Source organism: Natator depressus, chromosome 7, assembly GCF_965152275.1.
Source record: "Natator depressus isolate rNatDep1 chromosome 7, rNatDep2.hap1, whole genome shotgun sequence".
Classification (NCBI taxonomy): domain Eukaryota; kingdom Metazoa; phylum Chordata; order Testudines; family Cheloniidae; genus Natator; species Natator depressus.
The window spans coordinates 24814653-24838186 of record NC_134240.1 but is presented as its reverse complement, the minus strand read 5'-3'; the positions used below and the strand labels follow the sequence as shown (position 1 = coordinate 24838186).

Below are 23534 nucleotides of genomic sequence, written 5' to 3'. Positions count from 1 at the left end.
AAACTCCGCATTTCAGCTAATACATCCAGAGAAGTTGAATATTAAATGACGGTCCATAATATACGTCTACTATTATTTTCAAAACATAATTCCACATACCACTGACTCTCTGGAAGACGTGCCACTGTTCCTGATATCTAACAATCTTTTCAAACAATGTTTCCGTATCAATCTAAAACCTGTCTATTATAACACTTTCATCAGTGAATCTGCACTGATGATGAATTATAGATAATAATTTTGCTATTGTACATGCATTCCTAAGGGTGAAACAGAAGGCTTTTTACCTGCCAAGACCCAAGTTCAGATTTTCTCCTGCAACAACTGATGACATGAGTGACTTCAATTAATCCCTGAACAGTACAGATGGCTTCTTTCAAAGCACTGCTTCAGTTGTTACCAAATGTTATTCATTAATTTTTTCTGAAGAAATACAGAATCATGAACTTAGGTCTTCGCAGATGCATAAAAAAGTAACCAATTTTTGACTACATCTTGTATTAAAATGTACTTTCTTATACAATTGTTCTACTAGTAATCTGAGAAAAAATACTATTTTGTATCTGTGTACTTTTTAATTCCAGTTTATTTTTAAATACAAAAGGGGCACATAGTGATGCTTACAAAGACTTTAGCTGCCTTTATGTCTAATTTTCAGAATTCCCTATTACAGTTCTTAGATATGCCTCAAAATCTGTTTCTTTTACTGTAGCTTTTTCCATGGCAGGAAGTAATCGTTTTATTATTTATATAACGTGTAAATTAAAAATATATTATTAATTCACTCTTTGGTTATTCATATACCTGAAAATTTGCCAAAACTTTACGGGAGAAATCCTGGCCCTACTAAAATCAGTTGAAGTTTTGTCATTGATTTAAATTGGGCCAGGAATTCAGTCTAAATGCATACTTGTTATCACTTGAAAAGCATGACAGAACCAACACTCCCATGAACACTGGACTTGAAAAAAATCTGTCATAGCAGCTCACTACTAATATTTTGGGGTTGCTCCTTAGAAGGAGGCAAGTTCAGCAGCACATTTAAATTATGAAGATGGCAGTGAAGAATATCTTGATGAAAGAATCCAAATGGGCATTTGCGTGTCAATACATTTTGACCTAGACTGCACCTTCAGGTGCACTGAAGAGGCACCATCTGTCTGCTCAGCAAGCAAAGTTTCCTGATTCTGGCTGAATCTTATGCTGATCACACTGATGTAACTGCACCAACATAAAGTGGGGCTTAAACTGGTGAAGTTTAATCCAATAACTGAACAAAGCAAACTGTGCCAGTTTAAGTCCTATTTTGCACAGATGACACATGTCTACATTAAGGGTTTATATTATGAATGTATTGGGGCTTGTCTACACCTACAGCATTTAGTGAAGGTGCTACGTACCCCAACAGGAGGGCTTCTCCCAACAGCATAGGTACTCCACCTCCCTGAGAAGTGGTCGCTATGTTGACAGGAGAAGCGCTATCCTCACCAGGGGTTAGTTTGTATAACTGATTTTCCACACCGCTGAACTAAGTAGTTGTACTGACATAAATTGGTAGTGTAGGCCAAGCCTTGATGTAGTTGCATTGGTGCAAATTCCCTTAATGTAAATAGGGAATCATCAGCCACAATTCCTCCTGTGCACCCTGATGCAGCAGCTTGATCTCTTTGAAGAAGTGCAGCATCCTCCTCATTCTTCTCCTGCTCTCATCCCCAGTCCTCTCTTCCCACTTCCAAGTAGCTACTGCCCATAAACTGTAAGTGGAGTACAGACCTACACTCCCCTAGCCACATCCTCAGCCCCTAGGCCTGATCCTTCCAGGGTCAAAGGGGGTGAAGTGAGAAAGTGACTTCTTCTCTTCTCCTGTGCACCCACTCAGGAGCCAGACACAATCTGACCCTTAAAATATATCTATATCAATCATTCGACTTTCCACAAAATTCAGTCATTCACAAGGGGTTTCCCCATTCATTTCTGTGAATTATCAAGTTACTACTGTAACCAAAATGGATGTTTCAGATATTGTTGTATCTACTTGGATGAGTAATGATCTTAGGATTTGCCCCTAAGTGCTAAGTATTATTATCAATTTTTTTTTAACCTTAAAGTCTTTGATCTGTCCCATTATTGAGGAACACATTATAATAGTTCGATTTTCCTTCTTTTCTTCTTCCAACTTCTCTTCTACTATGGCTCTGCGATGCAGTGTCTTCTTCTTTTCTAGTTCTGCTTTCTTCTGCTTTTGTTGAAAAAGCTTCAACATCTTGTATATCTCTCGAAAAAACTCATCTACCTCAGTCTCCATGCTTTCCCCATTCAGGTCCAGGAAAGCACCATCCATCCATCTGGGACAAAAAACAAAATTATAATGCATCTTATACAAGAATCAGAATGACAAATATATCATGTACATATCTAAAACACATTTTTAAATTTTAAATATACTATTTGTATCATAAACAGAAGTTTAAAAAGTTAAAAGAAACATTTTAATGGATGTGCAGCTAATGTTTTTAATTCTGTCATTCTCTACAAAATAATAATAACAACCAAGAAAGCACTCACAGCTGTTTAGTAGCATCAGGGCTTCCACAGGGTATAGTCACTAGAAGGTAACTACCATCTTGGATGGGTATGTACTTGGGGTGGCTAGTCCCTCCCTGCTCACACCATTGCGGCTACATTCTATTTTTAGTGCAATAGCTCAATCAGAGCCAGAATGAATGTGTCTCCTAGAGCTGGAAATTATACCTCCAGTTAGGAAGTGTATACCCATTTCCACACACTTTAGACCTGTCACTATTATAGCTTATACAGCAGTATTTACCCACCAGAGGTAACATCATAATTTGAGCAGGTCTACATTCCATTTTGGGAGTGCACTCAGCCTCAAAATTGAATTCTGTTATATAAATATAGACAGCGTCCCAGAGAAGTATGCTTTGGGTGCCCAACGCAACCAGCAGAGAGGTAAATCTCTGTGGAGTGGGGTGGGGCGGGACTGGGGAAGACACGGTTGGTCCGACTGAGCCATGTCCCCCGCAACCAGAACCCCCCTGATGAGCTCCACTCCCCCTGCACCTGGACCACCCCGATGAGCCATCCGCACCAAAATCCCCACCCTATCCTTCCTCTACCCCTGCATGGCATCTGGAGCTGGGTCAGACCCACCCTCAGATTTCTCCTCTGGCTGTAGGAAGCTCTGCAAACTCCCCTCCCCCTCCCCTACCCCCACCCCGCCCCACGCGCTTCCTGTACCCGTTGCTCCTCAGCTACACTGTACACTGAGGAATCACTGTACAGGGAGCTGCTCCCCCATCCACCCAACCTCTGTGCATCCAGACCCCCTCGTACCCAGACCCTCCGACTGAGCCTCATCCCCCCTGCAACCAGAACACCCCCTGCCCCCGATGAGCCCCACTCCCCCTGCACCTGGACCACCCCGATGAGCCATCCACACCAAAATCCCCACCCTATCGAGCCCCAACCAGCTACACCTGGATCCCCACCCCCACTGAGCCCCACTCCCCCAGCATCCGGACCCCCACTGAGCTACCCACACCCAAACCCTCCCTACCCCCGCTGAGCCCCAACCATCTTCACCTGGACCCCCTGCAGAATCCCATTACCGTTGCACCCAGAACCCCCCAACAAACCCCTGTACATCCAGATCCCCCCGCACCCAGATCCCCCCCATCTGCCCACACCCAGATTGCCCCACACAGAACCCTTTCAACCCATACCTGGATCCCACACACACTAAGCCCCTCCACACATGATCCTACCTTGCTGAGCCTGCCTGCCCACACCTGGTGCACTTGGCATGGAGGGGCAGAGTTCTGGGGTCTTTCTGGGGCAGGCCCAGTCCTTGCGCTATGTTAGGGTTGGGTGCAGATTCACTGCTGAGTCAGGGTCCGGGGGGGAGAGGGAGCTTCACAGTGATCTCCCACCTCTGTGCAGCCAGTGGCCTGTGCTCCCCAGTGCCATGCTGGAGCTTCCACATTTATTTGACAAATAAAATTTGCAGAATTTTGTATAATTTTAAAATATTGTGCGCATAATTTTTAATTTTTTGGAGCAGAATGCCCTCAGGAGTAAATGTAACTACAATATTTATATTCCAATCAATTTATTTTATAATTATATGGTAAAAATGAGAAAGTAAGCAAGTTTTCAGTACTAGTATGGTGTGACACTTTTGTATTTTTATGTCTGATTTTGTACGCAAGTAGTTTTTAAGTGAGGTGAAACTTGGGGTACACAAGACAAATCAGACTTCTGTATATCTATACCTGGATAGATATAAACACAGAGATGAAAATATTCACATGCAGGAGTTAAGCTTCAAAATAGCTCACATATCTTGCATGGAAAAACAAAAGCAACCTGAATCTTTTAGCCTTTTCCTTATTTAGCTTTAAGACTATCAAGTACATAATTACCGTTTTTCTGTTCGTTGCCATTTCAGTATAAGAACAAAAAGTTTCTGATAGGGCTCGATATTAACTTTTAAACTCTCGAGAACAGGATACTCAGTCAACTCCCACTTGAAGAGAGTTTCTTCTTTATTAATAAAAGCTACTGTTTCCTCAGCTTCCTGTATGCGTTTCTGCAATGCTCTCATGTCAGTCACATACTGAAATCAAATGATTTTATATCTTTTGAAAATTATTCAACTTATACTATGAATAGACATAATTACATGATATTAAAAGAGACAATAAATCATTGACTTTTCAAAATGATAAGTAAATTTGTGAGAGTTACAAGATACTAGCCTCATGCTCTTTAACAAAGACAATAACATGGTCCTCAAGCAGATGGACTGAGTTTTTCCACAATGAGGACACTAGATTAATGCTCAGAAAAACAAAATAAGCATAATTTTACTCTTCTCAAACTGAAGCATTGTAAAAAAGTGTTCTCAAATTGTTTGAGTTTCAATGGTACATTGTAACAAAAAGAACACATATAATTAACTTCTCTGTAGTTAATATGTAGTCTTGGCAACTGCGAATCCCAAGTTTAAACTAGTTTCATGCTTTGAGATAATTTTTTTTAAATGTACTTAATTACTCAGTGAAGGAGTCAGGAATCTTCCCGTTTAAGCAATTTTTTAAATTCAAAATATGGCAGGGAGTGTTTAGTGATAAGGGAAGGGGACTGGGACGTCATGAAGTTTCAGATCCCGCATTCAGTCTACTGTTCGTACACAATGGCGTTTTGAGATTTATGTAACTGGACAATTCCTAATGAAATTACTGACTGAAAACCCCAACAAACCTAACTTAGTGGTTTAATTTCCCAAAACTAAACATACTAAAATCAGCTACTGAAATCATGGCCCCTGTTAAGTCAATGGCAAAACTCCCATTAACTTCAGCAGGGTCAGGATTTCACCAAGAGTGTTTGCACAGCCTCAAAAGCATTTGCTTCCATATCTTTAATATCACTCCACTCTGTGACTACCTATTAACTGATTTAAACAACGTCCTTATGGTAAATTTCCCCTCCAATCAGAATATCAGTGCACTATGGTAGTTAGCGTGAAAGTGGGTGTCTAATGACTTTCATCAGCATAACAGTACAGCAATAGAGCTTTAATATTTAACTTTGTGTTTGCTACATCTTTTTTTTTAAATCATAATCCTATTTCTTGTATTAAGCATATGTGACTCTTTGAACCCCCTTCATACTGTGTATCAGACCTGTTGCATGCGATCCAGTTCTGAGAATTCTGTAAACTCTTCCATACAGCGAGTCTGCTTTTCTAGTTCCAAAATAAGCTTCTCACGTTTGGCCAGTAGTTCACTTTCACCTTTACGTTTAGATTGTTCAATCACCTATAAAATAGATAATTTAAATGTGTTAAAAGAAAAAAAGCTTGCAGTAGACATTTGAGTGATCAAACATGTTGCATCAATGTTTTGTAAATAAGAGTTATCAGCATGGATAAAGAGAAAATAAATAGTACAGACAGATTATTTCCCTTGCAATAACTGGAGTTCTTATAGACGCTTTTGTCCACAATGATCCTACTATGGGTAAATGGCTTGCAGTTATCCCTCAAAAAGATAGGTGATAGGAGTTTTATCTAAATAACAACTGTAGAAAAGTCCGGCAGAGCAAATTAGGCATCTGACCTAGAAGTTGTGACAATGGACTAGTGATTGGTAAACGTATGAACCTAACCACAAGTACAAATTTCAGAAATAGGCACCTCTCTGAAACAAGCCAGAGATGCCAGAGATGTCAACTGGGCCCGAGTAGAGTGCACCCTAATTTAAGAGGGAAGAGGTAGTTTATTTAAAAAAACTGGAAATCTGAATGCAGTCTGCAAGTAGAACTGAGCAAATAGTTCATTTTTCAATTCAGGGACTGAACTGAAAACCAATAGGGCCAGGTCTGAGCCCCATATAAAAAGGAAATATGGTGTTGCAAAAGCTGGAAACCAAGAACATGAGATCTCTCTGAAACATAAGATCTGTGATGAGATGGACTCCTTCCAAAGCTACTCTCGGGAATCAGTGTAGGTGAAGGCAGAGATCTCGTATGAAGAGTGCTCCTGCTTCCATGCAAAAATGATTATGCAGATGAACAGAATTACTCTAAAGGGGGAGGCAATTCCTGAGCTGTAGAAATAGGAAAAGTCTCAGCCTGACAGCATGAGGTTGGATGCAGAGAGACTCTCATCTTCAGAACCTTGGGCTCCAATACCAGGAGTCTCCTGGCTACTGCAGAAAAAGGAGAGACAGCCACCAAGGGGGACTCCAGTTCTGGAGTGATAGTAAGGTCTGCAGGAAATGTAAAACCAGCCTTAGTAGATGAAGGAGACTGTACTGACAATGACAGGGCTCTGTCCAATGGTACAAATACTGGAGTCTCAGCAGAAATCTTGTCAAGATGTGGTACCAGTGACAATGGGGCAGAGGAAGCAAGCATGGTACCAATGTGGTTTCAAAGGAGCCAGTTTAGACAAGTAAGCATGATGGTTTTTAGCCTTCTTGGTCAGTACTGGAAATGGCGACCAGTGCTGTGCCCTATCTGGAGATCTTTGCTCCTTCGGTCTTGGGCAGGAGGAGTCACTGACTGAGCTGAGGAGAATGGACAAGAAGGCTTGATAGCAACATGAGGTCTCATAGAGCTAGCAGATCACTTAGCCCCCAGAGTGGAGTTTCTTCCTGTTTCAAAGCTGGTTTTGTTGAGTACCCCAGCTACAAGAAACTGCTCCTTAGGTGATACCTCAGAGTCAGACACACTTCATATTGACCTTTCTATAAAAAAAAATTTTGAAACAAGCATCACAAGCCCTATCTGTGAGCTCAGTAAAACAAATACAGATGGTACACATGCTAGGGATATGAGACTCCTCTAAACAAAATAAACATTTTGTACACACATCACTGGGGCATAACAGTCTTTTAAAGCCCAAAGATTTGCTCTCTGCCTTCGGATGTATTCCTCAATACCAAAGCAAGACTCAAAGAAAGAAAAGTGCTTTGGATTTTTTTCACCCAACAGGCTTAAATAAAACTTTTTAAAAACTACACAAACTCTAAGCTCACTAACTATAACCTTAAACTATCTAAGAGTCATGGGAAAGCATGGGGATACTATGAACTCCAACTTGCTACCATGGGCAGTGCGAAAGAACTACAATGTGAATCATGTGGACTATTGCTAGAAGAAGTGGTGGAAGATTAAGAAAGTAAACTATTATGAACCAGGATCACAGAAAAACAACAACAGTTGCATATTCTTCATTAGTAAACTTTAATAGAATAATTGGAATTCCTAATTCTTATTTATCTAGAGAACAAAGTCACATGAAAAAATTAATATCTGGTACATTTAGAAAGAAAATAAAGCAATAATTTCTTCATATAGCAATGGTTGAATTTTTAAAAGGCCTAGATAAATCCCTCACATATGATGGTGATAAGCGTGCATATTAAAAGGATGATATTCGTTTCTCATGCTTCAAGGCACAAACTTTTTTGGGTCTGGAAGGAATTTTCCCCATTGTATAAAGTATTACACAATTGGCTAAGTGCATTCTACTGAATTTTTATCTTCCTCTGAATTATCAGGTATTGACCACAGTAGAAGTAAGATACCAGACTTGCTAAAGACTTTAAGCTCAAATGACAGTTCTAATTTTCTATATTTGTAGCCTGCTGGTACTTGCTAAATATCTAATTATTATAGTCTCCATTAGTGCACTGGCTTCTTATAAATACATAAACCTGGTACCATGGCATTTGAGCGAATTATAATGAATGTTATTAACACATTTGGACTAGACAACAGTTATCAGCAGTGAAAATAAATTATTCAAATACTTTACAAGGCCTAACAAATTAGAATATATAATGTACAAATAAAATATCTTTACATCATCATGTTCATCAAAGATGGGATTAATCTTCTGAGGCCACAGTAGGACTGTTGCATTCAGTGCCAGATCTTCAGGAGCAAATATAAAAACATCTAAAAGGTAATTCATTCGCCTTTCACATTCCTAAAAAAGAGATTCCACAAAAACTTGTATTTCAAGTTTGCTTATAGTATAGAATAGGATAACTGAAAATATTTATGAAGGTAAAACAGTGAATTCAGACCGATAATCCCTTGTTCCTAGTTATCCTGATCAAAGGATGAAATCCTGGCCTCATTGATGTCATTGCCAAAACTCTCATTGACTTCAGTGGGTGTCCCAGATTTCGCCTCAAGACTATAAATTATCAAGGAATTGACCTCTCATTGCTTTGAAAGGCAATGTAACATGGAAAGTTTGTATGCAGAATCTTAGCATGTGTCTTCTCTGAAACTTGTTCCCCCTATAGTGATCACATCTCAGCTGCTGGGTACTATGCTTCTTGAGCTCTCCTTTTTTAAGGAGCTATAATAATATAGGCAATATAAAATTACACGTCGTTGTGTAGTTTCTTTTAAGTCAAATGAAGTTCAATTTTTAAAAAATTAGAAATCTATTAGAAGAGCATAAGATATTCAAGTTTATGCCTCCCTTAATGTGTAAACTTCTCTTATCTTACCATATTCTATTAACTTAATGTCTGTGTGAGGAAAGCCTACTACTTAGCACATATGCTCATCCTGCAGCATATGTTTTGTTTGTCATATACAGCTTCAGCATCAAAGTGGAAAATCTGATCACAAATCACCTTGACCCACAGTACAAAACAAATCAAAGAGCCACTTGCCCTCTGAGATTTTAGGACTAGTGTGGAGCTGTAGTGTTGTTTTAGTTTCCTTTCTTACACAATTTGAAACATAATATTTCCTATTTTTCCTCCAAGAATAAACAATCACAGCTCAAACACTAAATAGAAGCATCCTCTTGTCAATCCCATCCAAACAATAAAAGGCTCATCTCTGACAATTACAGACAACATTTTAAACACCAGAGGCTGGCTGCAGCTGTAAAAAACCTGCACATTAACAAAACTGTATGTACCAACTGGTACCCTTTTGTGTCCCCAATTATCATATTTACACACATAAATGTAGTTTAATATGTGAGTGTGTATTTTTTGCAGACACAATCAGCTTCTAGTTTTTATAAATTTGGCCTTTAAAGTCAGGACCTAGAGACAGTCTCTAACTTGAGTCTCCTTCAAAAGACATACTGTGATAAAAATAAAACTTCAAGTCCAGCTCATCTGAGCTATAATTGAAGGAAAATCCTGCCCATCCTCTTCATGCATGTAAGCAAAGGGGGATAGGGGTGAGATGTATAAAGTTCACACAGAGGAAGCATTCATCTTGTGTTGCATGGATCCCAGATCTCCATGGTGTCCTTAAGCTCCAGTTAACCAGAACTTTTAGTTAATCTGGGTACAATGTACTGTATATTTAGATAATGCCTAAAAACATATAAAAACATGCTATGTAGCAAAGATCTAGATACAGGTCAGGGACAGTGGACTTGTCATTGCACACAGTCACCAGCTCTTTCCCACATGTGAGGGGAACTCAGAGTATGGAGGACATTCCAGCCCAGTGGCTGGAGCAGCAACTGTGGAGCAGGTCCATTGTTACAGGAGATTTTTGATCCCCAGCTCCACAGAAACTCTCCAGTGTACAGGACTGGAGAAGAATTTAAGCCAAAAGAAATATAGACATTTACCTGGATTTTTATGAGCAGTGCCTGAATACCTGTGGTTTTTGCCTTTTCTACATAAGCTATCATTTCCATCATTTCCTCTGTGGTCTCAGGAACTTTTAATGCACGCTCTTTAATTGTTTCAAATTCCTTGCATATTCTGTAAAATCGTATGTCAAAGTTTAAGATTTTGTTTAACTTGGTTTCTAGCTGAGCCATAAGACCAGCAATATGTGTATGACAGTTACCAAGCATTCCTGGAACTATCATTCCAATTATCTCTTTAAAATCACTGGGCCAAGTCCATCCCTGGTGTAATTCCGTGATTTCAATGTCACAGTGAATTTGGCCAATTAGCTGTAAGAGTCATATACATCCCTTTACTTTTACCCTTCTAGTAATTCTTAAAATATTTGTTATACAGTTGTTGCAGAAAAATGTTTTCTTTTTTTAAAAATAATAGTGAATGAATAGTATTTGAGAATTTTATCATGCCATCATATAGTTTGATTTATTTCCTAACAGTTTATCCCTTACATATATAGATAACCTATAGATGTCTCTCATGTATACAGAGCTTCAAGAAATCTAGAAGTCCCTTCCTCTAGCCAATTCTGGCACTTTACTCTTGGGAAGCCAGGAATGCAGTGAAGTAGATCTCTTGCCAGGCAGTTTCCCCAAAACCTGCCAGCTCTGATAGAAACATTGTGCTCTTGCTGGAGTTAGGGCCTGAAGTCCAGTAAAGAGACACCAGCCAATGCAACTCCCCTGAGATACTACTGACTTTCAGTTAACCAGGAGTTTTGGTTAATCAAGGGAGTAAAGTACTGTATATATTTATACACTGCCTAGACAACACAAATGCAACTATGTTAAATAATATTCCTTTCCAAGAAAGTGGCGATTTATAGCAAGAAAGTGTACTCACTTTTCATTTTCCTCTCTGTGATTAGCAACTATTCTCTCCATTAGTATATTTGCAAAGCTTTTTGCTTTATCAGTCAAACCCTGTTTCAAATCATCACAGTCCAAACGTACCATCGGGAAATGAGCTAGTAGTGGCAAACTCATGATTTCCTTAGCAAGGCTGAGAAACTCATCTATGAACTTCAAAATGACACGTACACATGTTAAATTGCAGAAACATTCTTTCAAATATTTAGATCTATGAATAAGACTTATAAATTATTTAAAAAGCTTTAAAAATAATACTTTATTCTGATTACCATATTTATTCTGAAAAAAAAAATCCACTTGTGGATACCCGATATGGTTTTGTGAGCTTAATGGCTGTACACCTATTTTTCTCTATTCTATTTTTTTAATTATTGCACAGAAAAATTATGCATAAAATGTAGAATTAAAACTTACAGCAGTATATTCATCAAAATTGTGTTCTTCTGCTTCAAAGCTCTCTATTCGTGTGTCTGCTGTACCATCTACAAGCCAACCATACCTTTCAACTGTAATGTAATAAATCACATTGAAACCACAATGCATGTACATAGAAGTAGGCTAATTATTTCACAAAATTCACTTCAAGTACTAACGTTCTCATACAAAATGCAGGCTTAGCTCGCTTACCATATCTTTCAAAATGTTCTTTTGGACCTTCCAAAGTAGCCTGGATTGCTCTCTTCAGTGTAGATGAGGCCCAAGCTATGACATGGTCAGCAAGTTCAGTGTCAAGGGTTACAGCGGTGGGCCCTCCAGCTAGCCAAGAATGTACTGTTTGAACATTCTAACAGAAGCAGAAAATGACAATTATATTAAAAAAGTAAAAGAACAACAATACAAGATTTAGATACATGTTCCTAAAATATAACTTGGAAAGGTTTTTTTAAAACTGGGCTTGCTGCTATTATTTATTTGTGTTGCAAAATCACCAAGAGACCCCAACCAAGATCGGGGCCCCATTTGTGCTTGAGACCACGCGTACACATGCACACCGAAACTCCCTGCCCCAAAGAGCCTACAATCTAAACAAATAAGATGACAAAAATGTATTATTTCCACGTTACGGATGAGGAACAGAGGAATAAATAAATATACGGCACCCGACACCCTTACTCTGTGGTTAGCCCCATTGAAATCAATTAGGCTACTTCCAGAGTAATGTATCACTCAGTATGAATAAGGTTGTTGGAATCTAGCCTTCAGGTACTTGCCCACAGTCACCCAGGAAGTCTGTGGCAAATCTCGAGTCCCAGTCCGGTATCTTAACTATAAGACTTTAAACCCTCACACTTTAATTTAAGGGACTAGAGGTGTTAGCTATTTAATAGATATATCCTTTATCCAAAATGTTAGTCATTTGAATTAAGTTGATGATAACAACAAAAACAAAAGAAAAAACTCAGACTTTAAAAGTAAAAATCCCTCCTCCTCTCCACTGCTTAGTTCTACAGTCAGCAGAGTCTTCTATGACAAACATGACCAGAATTACTAATGTTAAAAAAACAAAACCCAGAATTTTTACTTATTATAATTAAAACACTTTCAGGCAGCCTAAATACATGAAAAGAACAAAATAAAAAAGGATGAGGGGAGGTCATGACCATTTCTTTTTCCTTTAAAGGTCACCTTTAAGTTAAAATTCACCTTTAGGGGCAAGCTTCAGCCTGGCTTTCACCTATATTTGTGTGAATATTGCACATGCACATACACAGCCCTCACTTTACAGGTGTAAACACACGTGAAAACTTTAAAAAAACTTCTAACATCAGTGCACAAGCAAGAAACAGTCACCAACTTTTTCCTGTAACTGTTGTTCCTCAACTTGTGTTGCACATATCCATTCGACTGTAGGTGCGCACGCGCCTTGTGCACAGTTATCAGATTTTTCCCTCAGCAGTACCTGTCGGGGGGGGCGTAAGTACCCTCTGTTGCCTCATGCCATTGCATGCAGATATGAAGGGAGAAGCCGCTCCCAACGCCCGATAGTTCCTTCTTATAGGAAACAGAGAGGAAGGAGGGAAGGTTTGGAATGGACTTATGCAACACATCTCAAACAACAACAGTTACAGAAAAAGGTTAGTAAGTGTTTCTTCTTCTTCAAACGACTGCACATGTCCATTCCACTGTAGGTGACTCACAAGCAATTCAAACCAGAGGTGGGCTTGGAATCTACTTGAACAGGATTGTAAGAACACCTGTCCAAATCTGGCATCATCTCTAGACTGATGAGAGAGAGGGCACAGTGCAAGGCAAACATATGGATCAATAACCAGGTGGCTGCCTTACAAATGTCCAGGATGAGCCAGAAAGGTCTCGGAAGCTGCCTGTGATCTGGTCAAATTAGCCAACACTCTACTTTGGGTGCAATACCAGCCTTTCAGTACCATAGATGAACACATCTGGAAATCAAGGAAGTGATCCTTTGGGTGGATACTGGATGACCCTTTATTCTGTCCAAAAATGCAATGAACAGTCGTGATAAAGACCTAACTGGCTTAGTCTGATCCAGGTAAAAAGCAAAAGCTTTTCTAACATCTAGAGTACGAAGTTTTCCTTAATTTTTACAAGAACGAGACTTTGGAAAGAAAGTCAGTAAATAAATTGCTTTGTTAATGTGGAAACTGGAAACCACTTGAGTCAGGAACTTTGGATGAAGTCGAAAGAGAACCTTGTCTCTAAAAAAAATCCTGTAAGGAGGTTCTGATACCAAGGCTCACAGTTCCCCTACTCTCCTGGCTGAGGTAATAGCAACCAAGAAAGCCACCTTGATAGAAAGCTGTATCAGAGAACAGATCTCCAGCTCCTCAAAGGGAAGACCCATCAACTTTGATAGAACTAAATTTAAATTTCTACGGGAGGATCGGGCTATATACCTGTGTATATAATCTGTCCAAACCCTTCAGAACCCTGATGGACATAAGGATTGAAAAAAGCAAGCAGCTATCCAAGGGAGGGTGGAAAGCTGAGACAGCTGCCAGGTGACTCTGACAGAAACAACAGCTAACCCTCATTGCTTCAGAAACAATAATCCATTATATGGTGAATAGGAACTTGAGGCAGGGGAACACCTTTCTGTGTGGACCAAATGGAGAATCTTGTCTATTTAGGAAGGTAAGCAGTTCTAGTTGAAGGCTTTCTCTATTTAGAAGAACTTCCTGCACTCCTTTAGAGCAACCTCCTTCCAAGGGTGGAAGCCATAAAGTATCCACGTTGTCAGGTGAAGGGCATGCAGGAGGGATGAAGTAGGAGGCCGTGGTCCTGGGAGATCACATCTGCATCCTGCAGGAGTAACAGTGGAAATCTTACTGATAGGGCTATTAGAGTCAAAACCCAATGCTGATGGACCCATGCTGGGGCTATTAGTATATGGCGAGAATGGTCTTGTTTGACTTCAGACAAGATCTTGGACAGGAATGGCAGGAAGACATGCAGCATGCCCTTCAACCAGGGTAGGAGAAAGGCATCTGTCAACGAACCTGGGCTGTTGCCTGCTTGGGAACAAAAAAAATGACTTTTTTGTTTGCTTTTGTTGCTAACAGGGGGAGTCCTACACAGCTGGAAAATGGAACTGGACACTTCTGGATGAAGAGACCACTCATAGTGATTTGTGAATTACCTGGTGAAGTGATCTGCCAGAGTATTCTGAATTCCTAGAAGGTAAGCAGCGTTCAGGCTGATAAAACTGGCAATGCAAAAATTCCAAAGCAGAGTTGCCTCTTGGCATAACTTTTGTGGACTGGGCCCCGCCTTGTTTGGTTACATGACTATTGTATTGTTGGCAAACACCAAGAAATTCTGACCCGGGATATGTGGAAGGAATGCTATGCAAGCCAAATGGATGGCCCAAAGCTCCCTAATATGCTTTAGATTTTGGAAAGACCAAAGACCTTGCATCTGAAAGGGGTCCTAAGTGAGCTCCCCAACCTAAATTCGATGCATCTGTGACCAGGGTGATTGCCTGTTGTGGAGAAGCAAAGGTAACTCCCACACAAACCCCTGAAGGTTCTATCTATCAGTCCAGGGAGAACAAGACCTGAATAGTACTTGAATAACCATTTCTGTATGATGGCAGGCTGATGACTACACCACAGCTAGCCAATCTTGTAGCTCCTTGAAGTGCATTCTGGCACGCTGCACCACACAAGTGCACAATGCCATATGCCTTAGAAGTTTGATGCAGTTTCGTAATGTAGTGACAGGATGTGCCTTTAGAGCTACAGAAATGACCTCCATTGTTTGGAATCTCAGCCTTAGCAGGAAAGCCCTGGCCTTTGTAGAGCCCTGGACTGCTCCAATAAATTCTATTCTCTGTACAGGAGTCAGGGTAGATTTCTGCTTATTGATTAGGAGCCCCAGTGTGTCAAAGGTGGACTGTATAGTTGCCATGCTGGACAGTACCTGAGATCTGGACTGGCTTCTTACTAGCCAGCTGTCTAGGTAAGACTCCTGACTTTTACAGGAATGCCGCTACCACAGCCGTGCACTTCGTTGAACACGTCAGGAACTACTGAGAGGCCATAGGGCAGTACTGTAAAGTGTCAGTGGGATCCATTGACCATGAATCTGAGGAATTTTCAGTGGCTCTAGTGAATTGCCACGCGAAAATAAGGGTCTTTTAAGTCAAGAGCAGCATACCAGTCATCGGGATCTAGGGAAGGGATAACAGAAGCTAGAGTGACCATCCAGAATTTTATTTTCTTTAGGATCTTGGCTAGCAGTCTTAGATCTAAAATAGGTCTAAGACCCCTCTTTGCTTCAGGATTATGAAGAATCAGGACTAAAATCCTTGCCTCTGAACAACATGGGAACTTCCTCTATAGCCTCCAGGAGAAGGAGAGACTGGACTTCCTGAAGTAGAACGTTCTCATGACAGTGGTCCCTGAAGTCATATGGGGGATGGGAAGGAGGAACAGAAACAAATTAAAGGGTGTATCCCAGTTCTACCGTGCTTAAGACCCAGTGATCCATGATGCAGGACCAAGCACTTAGGAAGAGGGACAGACGGTTGGCAAATATTGGGGTGGAAAAAGAGACTCTGGGTAGTGGTTGACTGCTCTCAACCAACAGATCAAAATGTTTGTTTAGAGGACCCAGTTTACCTAGATGAACTGGCAGCTAAAGAAGAGGAAGGAGGAGGAGGAAGATGCCTCTTGTAACTTCTGCCCCTATTCCTGAACAGGTCCTGGGTACGAGGCATGCGGAAACCACTGGGTCTGCTGCAGGTAGAACTGTTTTCTTTTTGTCATTAGTGTATAAATCCCCAGAGACTTAAGGGTTGCTCTTGAATCCTTAAGACTATGTAGTCTCTCATCAGTCTTTTTAGAAAAGAGCGAGAGACCTTCAAATGGGAGGTCTTGTTGCACCTCTGGGGAGAAGACCTGACAACTGCAGCCAAGAGGAATGCCACATAGTGATGGCACAAACATAGCTCGAGCTGCAGAGTCTGCCACATCTAGACTTGCCTGCAAGGCTGTTCTGGCAACTAAATTGCCCTCCTCCATCATAGCAGTGAACTCCTGCTTTACCTCATCCGGAAGCCTGTCCTTAAATTTCACATTATCCCACAGGCTACATACATACTGACCCAACAGAGCCTGCTGGTTCATTATTCTAAATGTAAACCTCCCGTAGAATAAAACTTCCTTCAGAATAGGTCCAGTTTCTTTGCTTTTTCCCTTTTTGCATTGAGCCCTGGTGTCTCTGTCTCTCTTTCTCATTAGCAGCAGAGAGTTCCAGGGAGCCTGGAAGAGGATGGTTACAAAAATGTTCAAACCCCTGTAAAGGGACTGTTCATCACCCTTTTTGCAGTGGGAGAAAGAGAAGACACAGTCTGCCATAATGCCCTGACAAGAGCCAGAACTGCCTTATTAACAGGGAGAGCTCCCCAAGAGGGTCCGGAAAGGCTAAAATGTCCACAAGCCTGTGTGATTTTTCTTTTACCTCTTCCAGTTGGATATCCAAAGCTGCAGCCATCCTCCTCAACAAGTCCTGATGAGCTTTATAATCATTAGAAAGGGGAGAAGCAGACTCTTATCACCACCTCCTCAGGTGACAGAGAAGAACAGGTTAAGGGTTGTTGAGGTGGAGCCTTCTCCAATTCCTCCCTAGAAGAATCCAAAGTACACAGGTCCCTGTGCATGGTACCAGACCTGGTACTGGAGGTAGGCAGATGCTGTCCTGTTGTAGATGTTCCCGATGCCCAGCCAACATAGCAGGGTGGGAATGGAGTAGAGCTGCTCTACACTGTGGAGGGAAGCCCCAAGGGTAGCAAAAGGCCCACTGAAATGGAGGTGGGACCCAGTTATGTTCAGGCCATTGGTCCTTGGAATGCTGAGCATGGGGTCTGCTGAACAGATCAGCTGAGACACATAAGAGTTTACCTCAAAGTCATCAAAGTCTGATGAAGAGCCCTCTTCCTCAGGTTGACGAAGAGCCGACCCTGTCAGTACTGGGGAGACCGGTTCCAAGTCTGCAGATAGAGGAACTGGCGAGATCATCACTAGCTTCCCTCTAGATGGAATCCTCCTGAGGTGCACTTACCGTAGCAGCCACTGGTACTGAATGGTGCGTCGGGGCTGGAGCCGGAACCATTGAAGCATATATGGCAGATCCCAGTGTTGGTGAGAAGTCCTGAATAGCTGGGGAAACCGGTACTGACAGGTTCAATAATTACTGAACTGCATCAAAAGCCTTGGTCGTAGATGGCACCAGAAAAGAGCTCTTGGCTCTGTGGTATTGAAAGGTGCATTGGCACTTCAGGCATCAGTTTCAACGGGCCCGTCCTAGGCTCTGGAGTGAGCGACCCCTCTTGGTTTAAGGACTGTGCCTGGGAGTGCCTCTTCTTTGAGCACTCCTCTGTGTCATTGCCTCCACTTGTTGCTTTCGCTGAAGATCTAGAAAATGCCAGTACTGAGTCTTTAGAAGACTTATATCGCCTCTTCTTTGGTACTGCTGACAAAGATCTGCCTCTTGACTCAGTCAGACCAAGGGGAGCACTCCAAACAGATCTGAACATGCTTGGTACCTGCTCTGTGCAGGAAGGATCTGAAGATGGGAAAACTGCAGGCTCCATGAGCAGATTTTTGAGTCTAGCTGCTTTTTCTTTAAGCAGAGCTTGAACCCCCTACAAATGTCACCTTTGTCACTCACATACACCTCCCCCAGACTTTCAAGGCAGCTGGGATGCAGGTCATTCACTGGTATAGACTTGTTACCTGAGTGATAGGTCTTAAAACAAGGGGAACAAGGCACGAGTCCGGTACCAGTACCAAAACGGAAACTGGTGATTCTATGCTATTAAATACTAACCTAAACTTACTCTTTCATCTAAACTATCTACAAAAATTTAAACTAGCCTAAAACTAACACAACAGGTACTATATACACTAAAGAGGGTAGGACTTTCAAATGCAAGGATAACAGCTCCAACAACCATTACTGGTCATATGAAGGAACTGATGGGGGTCAGGGATGGCTCTGCCCTTTATACCTGCATGCAGGGGTGTGAGGCAGCAAAGGGGACTCATGCCACCCCAACAGGTACTGCTGAGGGAAAAATCTCCAACAACTGTTCACGAGGTGTGCACAAACCTACAGTGGAATGGATGCGCAATGACTCAAAGAAGAAGCGTTGGGTTTTATGGGTCCAAACTCTATTTGTCAAGCTGCTCACAATGTTCTCACTGGGGAATAGTCTGTGAGACAGAGGGCATCCAGGCCTCCCTCTTCAGACTATTTCGTGCATATGTTGCCATTGGCAGCAAATACTAACCATTAGATGGCACATAAGCAAGTTACTTCTGCTCCTGATCCAAGGCACACCAAAACACAGCTCAGAGCTCAACATCCTGACTACCGTAAGGAATCATGCTCTGCATTGCAGAATCTTTGCAGCAGAGAAGATGCACCAGGCTACATCTCTGCTTCTAAACTCTCTTCTGGCCAGGGCAGGATATGATCCTAAATTATTAACATCTTCATATACTCTGTAACGTTACACATACGAACTCCGGAGGTAAATAAAGATTAAACTGCACCTGCAGAGTCTGCCCTATCCGGGTCACTATAAACAGAATGGCTTCTTCCAGATCTTGAAAGTTTGGATAGAACTCCATTTTCTCATCATCAAAAGTCAATTCCATCTTAAACAATGGCAGCCATCTTTTGTCTTCAGGATCAAAGAGCTTCACATAAGCTTCAACGGTTCTTCTCAATAGCTCTTTCAACTAGACAATACCACACATTGACTTTATTACATGAGAACACAGAAAACTATATTTCTTCCACTTTTTAAATAAATCAGGATGTCCATTTTATTTCAGTACTTTGAGCCTTGCCCAGAGCCCAATGAAATCAATAGGAGTCCTTCAACTGACTTCAATGGGGCATTAGATCAGACCCTTAAAAGTAACACCCACTTCTGTCAAAGTGTTTTTATCTGCTTTTGTTACAATAACACAACTAATATTTCTAGTACACCCAAGCATTACTATAAATGACAGATAGAATATGATAAATATTTTTCTTTAATTTTTGTTTGCTTACTTTGTGCATTTGAAAGCCCTTTGTATACATTAGTTTCAACTTTTTTCCTATAATTTTTTTTCAGGGTTTGATCCTGAACACACTTACACATGAGCAACTTTAATCCCACTGAACATTATTCATATGTTTATGTATTTGCACGACTAGGTCCTTAGTCAATTTCCCTTCTTTGTATGTGTGTGTTTGTTTTAAAACACAGCAGCAGGGTAGAGGATTTTTTTTTTTAAAATATGGGAAATATAATTTTGCAACCATGAAAACTGGCTGGGGAATTCATCAATTTTATCTCATTTTTTTAACTGATTAGGTTTCAAGTGATTGTCTCTCTTGAAAAAGACTATTGAACTGTTTTATGTCTAAAGTTTTCATTCACCTTGGGGAAAATAAAAACACTTAATACTATCTAAGTCTTTTACTAAAGAAAACTTTTTAAAAATCTGACAATATATTTTCCTAATCTAACTGGATGCCAGGCAATAGAGAGTTAACAATAATATTTTTAATTAAAAATACGGGATGGTATATTGAACTGGCTTATTTAAAAATCACCAAATTATTACATATAAAAGTTAACTATTGTAGGTTCAAAAGATATTCACCTGGTTAGACATAAGTGTAGCCACACAGTTATAGAAAGAATCAACTTTATCTGACTTTACACCCTCTAATGCCTCCTTTCTGGTGAAGAGATTGACAACTCTTGGATACCATGTGTTCAGTAATTTCTCTTCTGTTTTTGAACAGTTTAAAGAAACATCATTCTTCAGTGATTCACAATCAATTGGACCTTTCAAACTGTTTACCAGAAAAAGAAAAATGAAGGACTGATTTGAAAATTAAATTCTACAATCTAACAGAACAACTGTGTAGAACTGGGATCTTAGTGCTATACTATATCTACCTAACTATGCAGTCTATTCTTCCTTTAAAGAAAGGTAAGCCTAAGTGGCCCTCTTACAGTCAGATTGAAAAGCCCCAAAACTAAAGAAGAACTGATACTGGGAATAGGATCAGCAACAATGGTAAGGAAGATAAAACTGGATCTATCAACTATAAAGATTGGAGAAAAATAACCAAATGTAAATAGTAAAGGGAACATGTAATAGTGGGAAATGAGCATTGGTGAAGTTTCCCTAAAGCTAGCAATCTTGCTAGAAGAGACTATATCAATTTCTTCAGGTAAAACTACAGGGAATCAATCCTACTACATGTCATGTCCTGGCCCACTGAAGTCAATGGGAATTTAGCCATTGAGTTCTACTGCTCATGAGCTGGCCCTAAGAGAACATACTCCCAACGTACTGATATTACTCATAATGTACGAGCAGATAAACTATTTGTGCACAGCACAGAGTAGGAAAATTATGTTAAATGTTTTACAGTGTGATGTTTCCTACTTATAGGACCTTGAAGACCCAAAATAACACTTTAAGCATTTCATTATTCATATATCAAATTAAAATAAATTGCAATTTCACACAATTTTTATTGACTACAAAAACACTGCTCATATAGCCAACATTTATAATCTTAATTCAACAAAAGATATTTTACCTGACATTTGACAAGTCCACTATAAGTAATTTGGAAAATGTTGTGTAACCAATATCCAGTAAAATTTTCAGAGTAGGATGAAGAATGTGCAAGTTTGTGAGGATCTGACTTCTTGCTTGTATAAAACTGTTATGCCATGGTCTGGAAAAATCCAGACCTCTGAAAAAGTAAAAGCAACAAGTGAAGAGAACAAACAATACAACATATTAAAGAACTTCAGTAAAATATCCTCCAGATCTAAAAAGTGTGATTTTTAAAACAAAATAAATAAATTATATACAAACACACACTTATGCATGAAAGGGTGTTATGCACATATCTTCAACAAAATGTAGTGGAAGTTATGTAAATAAACTGCCCACTCATCCATGAGATAATACACTCTATTTCAGATCAACTGGTTTTACCACAGTTTCACCATCATAAACTGTGATTTCATCAGATGTTATTAACTCAGAAGGGTCAGACTGGATTAGTATTTGAGTGAGAGATGCAAGTGCTGGTGATTCAGCAAATGGCACTCTTGCTTCTAAATAAATATACCAACAAAACTGTGACAGGGCATGCCATAATTGCCGTCTTTCAGACCAAATTCAAAACCAAGTTCCAGACTACAACTGGTCATTAAAATTCCCATTGCACTTTTCAAGAGAGTATTTGTATGAACACTGTCCTAGTCAAATTCCAAATTAGGGAGTTATATTCTACCTAAATCTCCCTACAGATTCAACTGGGTATGATATTCTTCACTTCCTGTCTTAGAGCTGTATCCCGCACCACTGAAGTCAGTGGAAGCTTTGCCATCAACTTCAATGATTGCAGGATGAGGCACCCAAAGTGTAGTGCAGTGTTGCTCTCTACCATTGAAAAGTCGCATTTCATTCTAGAGGTGGCTACATTTCAGTTGTGGGCAACATGATCTTTATGATTTGCATAATCAGGGCCAGAGTCTGATATCCTTATTCATATTGAATAACACCTTACTTCATTAGTCCCATTGACCTCAAATAGAACTACTCTTGAAGAAGGGTGATGCTCTGTGTGAGCAAGGGTGCCAAAATGTGCCCCGTAGTAAAAAATGTTAAAGAATGAATGATTCATTTTGGATGTAAATTGCTATATAGGAACAAGAGCCTGATTATTGCTGAATTGCAGAATCAATACTAGGGGTCCACTTATCCCATTATTGAGTTTATACATCTCAGTAAGAGTCGCCTACATGTAACTTAAAGCGTGATTAGTCACTAGGCTACTTCTTAACTTAATTTACTCACAAAGGCGATACTGGTAACGGTCCTTCCTTTTCATCTTCAAGTCCTTTTACATCAGGTTTCACAAGAACACTTCGCACTAGAATGCATTTATAAATATATAACCATCAGAAGGAAATTCAACTATCTTTAATTTGCACAAACGGAAACTGGCAGGTATTTTCTCTGTCTTTCCCTGGAGAGGACCAAAACTTTGGTATGATGGAGATTTAACTATCACTCAAATCTTCAGAATATTTCCCCCCACAAAGGTCCCTGACGAGGCTATTTTAAAAGTTTGTATTGTCAAGTATGTTTTGTGGATAACTGATATTAAATAAGGAATCTCCTTTCCCATCAAACTGTCCCTTAATCTTCATAAGGTTTTGGATAAATAGTGCTTAACATGTAAAATAATTAGAACATTTAAAAAAACTTCCATTGGAGAGTATGTTGACAGGGCATTCTGCTGCCGTAAGTACCATCTTGTTCATATCAAATTCTAAACCAAGTTCCAGACTAAAAGTGGTCATTAAAGTTCCCACTTTTCAAAAGAGCATTGGTAGTAGTAGGGACACTATGAACATGCCGACAACATTTTAAATGAAAAGAATAACCCAACCTATTATTTTTAAATATTAGCCACAAAAATATTGGGTATAAAATTTTGTCACAAATACTTTTGCAGTTTCAGAAACTTTTAGTGCGGAAAAAAATTATGGAAGCTTTAAATTAAAAAAAAATCTAGTTTTAAAATTCCACTTTCAAATCTTTTGAAAACACGTTTCAGAAATGTCTATGAAAAATCATTTCCAACAAAAAATATTCAGTTCCAGTTTTAAGCACCTCACTTTATAACTTGCAAAATAAAAGAAAGTAAGAAGGGCATTTGTCATTTGGTTCATCTTCACCCTACCATGTTGTTTATAATGTTTGCTTTAATAACAGTAGAAAGTAGACGAAAATTAATTCAAACATAAATTATTATATTATTTGTATTATTGTTACACCTAGAGGCCCTGATAAGAAATCAAGTGTGTATATAGTGCCCATTAAGCTAGGCACTATATACACACACATAACAAAAAGACAGTTCCTTACAA

The 23534-nt window shown here is 39.9% G+C and overlaps 1 protein-coding gene across 1 annotated transcript in view; it reads right to left on the bottom strand.

Annotated features, from left to right (window-relative positions):
* Positions 1–23534, bottom strand: part of DNAH12 (dynein axonemal heavy chain 12) — a 175116-nt gene that overhangs the window by 136476 nt on the left and 15106 nt on the right. The window contains exons 6-17 of the mRNA XM_074957725.1: positions 22456–22531; positions 21182–21340; positions 20227–20422; positions 19120–19308; positions 11711–11867; positions 11498–11589; positions 11055–11233; positions 10151–10286; positions 8396–8521; positions 5709–5843; positions 4443–4636; positions 2102–2345 (exon numbers count right to left, since the gene is read on the bottom strand). Of these exons, the coding sequence (XP_074813826.1) occupies positions 2102–2345; positions 4443–4636; positions 5709–5843; positions 8396–8521; positions 10151–10286; positions 11055–11233; positions 11498–11589; positions 11711–11867; positions 19120–19308; positions 20227–20422; positions 21182–21340; positions 22456–22531 (1883 nt within the window). The remainder of the gene's footprint in view (positions 1–2101; positions 2346–4442; positions 4637–5708; positions 5844–8395; positions 8522–10150; positions 10287–11054; positions 11234–11497; positions 11590–11710; positions 11868–19119; positions 19309–20226; positions 20423–21181; positions 21341–22455; positions 22532–23534) is intronic.